General features: G+C 36.7%; 1 protein-coding gene across 1 annotated transcript; it reads left to right on the forward strand.

Moving 5' to 3' along the window:
* The first annotated feature begins 4511 nt into the window (after window positions 1-4511).
* LOC142740694 (homeobox protein Hox-D3a-like) lies at window positions 4512-6664 on the forward strand. The gene is made up of 2 exons (XM_075850106.1): window positions 4512-4938; window positions 5630-6664. The coding sequence occupies exons 1-2, from the start codon at window positions 4512-4514 to the stop codon at window positions 6364-6366; spliced, it is 1164 nt and encodes a 387-aa protein (XP_075706221.1). The 3' UTR covers window positions 6367-6664.
* Window positions 6665-6872: the final 208 nt, after the last annotated feature.

Below are 6872 nucleotides of genomic sequence, written 5' to 3' on the forward strand. Positions count from 1 at the left end.
CAGCTAATATCTAAACCCATTAACAAGCCTGGGTAGGACTCAAGTTGTTGGGGTACATTAACCTACAGTTAAATTCTGAAAGAGGTAAAAAAAGAAAAAGAAAATAAGACATTGTGTGAATTAACATAAACCAAATTTATAATTTAAATTTTTGTAATATGAAAATAGTTGAGCAGGATGAGAAGATTTTAAGTCTGTTTGCATAAAAGTCATAAATCAGGGGTCATTGGAAGTTTTTGGGTTTAGGGTTGTGTTTATGGGTCTGATACGACCCGGGAGAAGGGATGTTATAGTGAGGAGGTTGTAATAATGGGGGTGAAATGATGAATTTTGTTTATGCTAATTTACACAATATGGGGGAAAACAAAGCAGATACAATGATTTATCTACAATAAATATTATGACATAGGCAGGTATAGACTATAATAAATGGAAATTTGAATATAAGAATTCATTGCTACCTATCTAATATATATATATATATATATATATATATGTGTGTGTGTGTGTGTGTGTGTGTGTTTCAGACTCCATTATGACGCCTATTTCTTTACAGTAATCAATGCAAATTTCAGCTACTGGTCTGATTGTCTGTGTGGATGCAGTAAGGCAGGGCTAGGTTCAGTGCTTGGGTTTAAAGACCACTAAACAATCATAATCTGCATTGGCAATACCCCCACAAGAGCACTTCTCTCTTCTTCCACCACCCCCACCCTCCCCAAAAAGGGCCCTCCAGATAGCAAACGCCTCCCCAACATCCCTGCTCAGCCCTCTTGTTGTGTGCCTGAATATACACTGCAGCCTGCTCTGCTGCACCCTCTTCGCCTAGGAAAGTGTTAAAGGTAAGATATTTTCACTCCAAGCAAACAGCAGGCTTTTGTATACATGATTTATCGTCTGATTCTTGGTTCAAACAGAGTTCACATGAATTTGCTACTGCTGAAGGCTAGGAGATGGGGCTGACTTCACACTACTGAGGCTGCCATTAACAAAATCCTTTGCCTTTAGACTTCCAGCATTTTGGAACTTGTAGAGATCTAAATGTAAAATGATAATTGTCGAGATTTAAAATCTGTGCAATTTCCAAGAAGGCAAGATCCAGTCATATAAGGGGTTAATATTTAATGACTCCATTGACACTATAACACTGTATGTAGATGATATATATGTACTGCTGCGAGATCTATTGGACGGGAGGAGGGTCATTGTGTGTGTGTGTGTGTGTGTGTGTGTATGTATATATATATATATATATATATATATATATATATATATATATATATATATATATATATATATATATATATATATATATATATATATATATATATATAGGCTGAACGATGTAGAGAAATCGTTTGATAGTAATATAAATGTACATTGGAATGATTATAATATATGATGAGATCTGGGCTTGTTGTAGTTTACTATTAATTTAAGTAATTGGTCCATTGTGCCATGAATAAATATTGCCAGGATCGTCTGCATTTACCGAACAGGCGATGTAATTGGTTGTTTTTAGATCTGCGAGTTCAATTAAACTCCAGCACATTGGACTTTATTTACAGCATCCTCTTGGAGACGTTTGGTGGATGCTGTAGCTAAAATGATAATTCGTTTTTGATAAATGCTTTGCACACATTTTGTAGCCGGGCTGATATAAATCAAAAAGGAAGGGGGAGGGGGAGGCGGCAAATACAAATCATATTTATTGAGGGGCAGGGTGCTGTGGCTATTAAATAAACAGTAATATTAATATAATATATGGCAAGTTCATATAATATTGCATACGACTGTAAATTGGATTGGAAGGTGAAAAGTCTGAAAAGTGCTGATCTGATAGAGGCTTTTTTTTTATCAGAACAAAGGATTGTGCTAGGGCCTAATCATTGCCCATATAACAATGGCCTAACTGATAACATGGTGCTGTATGGGGGTGCACTGGGGTTTCCGCCATATATACACAAGCAGCCCTGCTAGTCACTGAGGATCTGGCAGGAGGAACTCTGCCAAGTGGAACACTTTGTGTTATTATTGTTTTTGGCTCCATGTGAGTCAAATTCCTGAGCCCTCTGTAAACAGTTGGAAATGTTAGAGAAAGTTTGATCGGTAAATATGAGGGGAATGTGCATGCAGCTGAGACACAGAACAAATGGACTCAGAGAGGCCCCTTCACTCCTCTGGGAGACGTACAAGAATATTCACAAGTCAAGTCTAGGACAGAGAGACCGGTCCAGACTGTCAGAGGGTCTGAGCATTTCTAGATACGAGAAATATAGATAAAAACAATATAAAAAACCAGAGAACATGAAAAGAAAAAACGCAATAACTTTGAAATCCGATACAAATTTCTACACTCCCTATACATTTAGGTTGATTTATTGCAATCATCTTAAGATTAATGGAAATAAACAGACTCAACACATAAACTTATCGTTTATAGAACAAATGAACGAACTTTACTAAGAACAGTAGTGAAGTTATAGAAAAGTTTGTGTAGAGGACAAAAAATTACACAGGTAAATATGTGTGTGTGTGTATATATATATATATATATATATATATATATATATATATATATATATATATATATTAGACAGAGATATAATATAGCTAAAGTGATTGATAGATAGATAGATAGATAGATAGATAGATAGATAGATAGATAGATAGATAGATAGATAGATAGATAGATAGATAGATAGATAGATAGATAGACACATAAGAGAAACACATCCTTGGATTCCTGTTTTTCTTGCTCCCTATCTCTCTGCTATCTTTTCATGCATTGCTAACTAGATTATGCTGTTGGTCATTTTGATTTGTGCGATGAGGAGAGCTGGGGTAGTCTGGATTGTGGTGGAGCGCTAGATCAGATGATAATAACTATTGTTCACCTTTCCTAAATCCATCCATCTTGCCAGGTAGAACCTATAGTGTTCACAAGCGGTAGGTAAGAGGCAGTCACTTGGAAAACACAAGCAGCATTAAACTTAAACTATAGTCTTCCAGATATAAGCAGTCATCTCATTACTGTTAATCATTTTTATAACTTCCTACGGCACTTCCACTACATAAATCCAGCTGTCATGGATTTCATCTGTCATCTTCAGTTTAAACAACAATCCGGGGTTTAGCTGGTGGTCAAATAGTTTTGTAATAAATCTGTATAAATCGATAGATAGATAGATAGATAGATAGATAGATAGATAGATAGATAGATAGATAGATAGATAGATAGATAGATAGATAGATAGATAGATAGATATAATAATAATTGGCACAACAATAGAGACTATATAGCCAACAAACGAAGTTCCGGAAAGTTTGTAAAGTTTAAAAAGTTTTCGGTATAAGCTCTATTTTTAATTTTAGTAATTTGCATAAATTAGCAACCTATTAATTTATTAAAAACGTATATTTTATAGAATGCTTACATTTATTTTCCACATGTGTGTAATAAGATAACATTTTTATATATAAATATATTCAGTGCATTCAACCATGTATTCAATAACTGCGTTTTAACTTCGTTAACTATCCCAGACCTTTGTTTAATCCATGGATCCTTTGTTGTTAATTATACCGCATCGCCTATATTCAGAAGGGAGACCTACGGCATAATAAATCTTCAACAGCAAAAAAAACAAAAACATTATTAGCAAAAATTATAAATAAATAATTAATAAATACATAAATAAATAAATAAATAAATAAATAAATAGAGAGATAAATAGATGACAGATAGATAGATAGATAGATAGATAGATAGATAGATAGATAGATAGATAGATAGATAGATAGATAGATAGATAGATAGATAGATGATAGATAGATAGATAGATAGATAGATAGATAGATAGATAGATAGATAGATAGATAGATAGATAGATAGATAGATAGATAGATAGATGATAGACAATAGATAGATAGATAGATAGATAGATAGATAGATAGATAGATAGATAGATAGATAGATAGATAGATAGATAGATGATAGATAGATAGATAGATAGATAGATAGATAGATAGATAGATACATAGAATAATGCTCATGCTTCTCCCCACCCTGAGTTCACTTAAAGTGGCAGCTTTCAGACTGTAAAAGCAGAAATATATGTAAGACCTACCACAGAGGATAGTGTTTAAGAAAAGCTTAGCGTTGTCTTCATATTCAAGGCTCCTTTGTTACTAAGAATAACTTGGCAAAAAAAATAAAATCTCACATATATGTAAAGTAGCCAAACTATACTGGTAGGTGCAGTGACGTCAGAAGGTGGTTCTTAGGATTTCTTTTGGAACTCTAATTCTTTTATTTGCTTTCTGTGTGTCAGCAGGTCTGAGGCCCTTTACAGAACATTTGGACTGGAGAAAGATCTGGTTTGATATAGAGCTAGGATGTTGGAGCGTTATCTATAGAGCAGACTCAGCATCGTCTACAAGGGTCACTTAAGTGTGATCTCTGATAACCCGGTCATATTGTTTTACAAAGACAGAACAGAACTGAGAAGATGCAAAAGTCACTTTACTTCGACAACTCAGGGTCTTTCGCAGGCTGTGGCTTCCAAGACACAAGTGCCATGAGCTACCTTGGGCACCAGACTTATGGCAGTGAAAACGATTTTGAATCTTCCTATTGCCTGCAGCCGGGCTCCACTAGCAATAAAAACGAGCTCTCCATGAAGGGCATTGACTTTCATCTGTCTGATGTCTCAGAACAAGCCCAGAAACCTAAGTCACCAAACTCAGCGTCCCCTAACCCCAAGTCGACTGCTACCCAAAACTGCCCCTCCCAGCCCAGTGCTGAAACAGAGCCTGCTGAGGTCACTGGCACCAAGAAAAGCAGCAAGAACAACAACGTACCCAAACAGATATTCCCCTGGATGAAAGAAACTCGTCAGAACTCCAAACAGAAGAAGCAGACCCCTCCCCCAACAGGTAACACAATGTGATCCCCCACCCTCAGAGCCACAATATTCTGCTAATACAGAGTGGGGTAGTACAATAAATGGGCACAAGCTATATAACAGTCCTTTCAATAATGTTTCACATAGGTAAATCTATCTATCTTTTTCAGCTTCTATCTATCTATCTATCTATCTATCTATCTATCTATCTATCTATCTATCTATCTATCATCTATCTATCTATCTATCTATCTATCTATCTATCTATCTATCTATCTATCTATCTACCTACCTACCTATCTATCTATCTATCTATCTATCTATCTATCTATCTATCTATCTATCTATCTATCTATCTATCTATCTATCTATCTATCTATCTATCTCTAAGCCAACCATCTAATATCCTGTCACGTGACTCTAAAGTTTTTCCTAGTAATGTCTAAGTTATAACTGTTTTCTGTACAGTCTCCTCTAAATTATTTGAATAGATCTTCTATAGGAGGTGCAGCAGTTGTTGAGATGATTGGATTGTTGTTATATTGTCTTGATTATAATTTGGCATGGAAATGGCTGATAACAAATAACAATACCTCCCACTCAAATGAAGAATAAAGTGTATTGAAAGGATTTATTGATGGACATTAAAGTGATATTGTCATGTGTGAATAATGGGCTTTTGCACCATAAAAACGATTTTGTTTTTGGTTTTTTTTCTCCAGAAGATGATAGCTCACAGGACTACAGCTTCATAAGTTCTGCATCCAAAAGGGCCAGGACTGCTTATACTAATTCCCAGCTGGTGGAGTTAGAGAAAGAATTCCATTTTAATCGTTATCTTTGCCGCCCAAGGAGGCTGGAAATGGCCAAACTGCTCAATTTATCGGAAAGACAAATCAAGATCTGGTTCCAGAATAGGAGAATGAAGTACAAGAAGGACCACAAGGGGAAGGGTGGGGGTGCATCCCCAGGAGGACAATCTCCCAGCAGAAGTCCATCACTGATACCTTACTCCAACCCCCTCACCCTGGATGATGAAAGTGGCTATGAAGTGCCCATGGCTAATGAGTTTAACAAGAGTCCGGGTAATATGTATGGTTTAACAGCTTATTCTACACCCCTGTATGACAACCCACCAGCTCAAAAACGATACAACCAGCCCCTGACCTCTGAGTATGACCACCCTTCAATGCATGGAGATGCAGTCTATGACAACTCTGTATTACAGGGAAATCAGAGTTACATTGGAGGGAATTACCTGGAAAATGGGTCTGGAAGCTGCTCAATGTTCAATATGCCCCATCCGTCTTCAGATAGCATTGACTACAGCTGTGCTGCACAGACACCAAGCAAACACCATCTTGGGCCCTGTGACCCACATCCCACCTACACAGACTTAAACATACATCCTGTGCCTCAGGGGTGTTCCCAGGAGCCTCCAGTTCTGACACATCTGTAGAATTGTCTACCCTTTGAAACATAAAGGCAATTTAGCCTGGCCCATTATGTCATTAAAACATGTAAACCCACCACCAACAGTATGCCTCAACCCCCTACATCTCCTATGTATTTATTAAACTATGCAGAATACAGGGACTATGCATGAAGAGCAATGCCACATAAGCAACCAATTAGACAAAACTCCCTTACTCTCCCTGTAGTGTAAACTTGTATGCCTGGGCAAAAACACTGGGGATGGAAGGTCATAGCCTATACATGCTGGAATGTTACTCTTTGTGGATAGACTGTAGTGTTCTTGGAGGTCCCCTAAAATTAGTTCTATTTTAAACTGTATTTATGTAATATTGACTTCCAGGTTTTGTAATTTCTCTGAATCTTTTTTAGTAGAAACAATAAAGAAAAATCCTATATTTATAAGGGCGGGTTCACACATGGCGGAATTGCACTTAAATTCCGCTGCGGACACTCCGCAGCGTTAATCCGCAGCGGAGCCGTTTCTACATT

This window comes from Rhinoderma darwinii, chromosome 2 (assembly GCF_050947455.1).
Source record: "Rhinoderma darwinii isolate aRhiDar2 chromosome 2, aRhiDar2.hap1, whole genome shotgun sequence".
NCBI classification, from domain to species: Eukaryota; Metazoa; Chordata; class Amphibia; order Anura; family Rhinodermatidae; genus Rhinoderma; species Rhinoderma darwinii.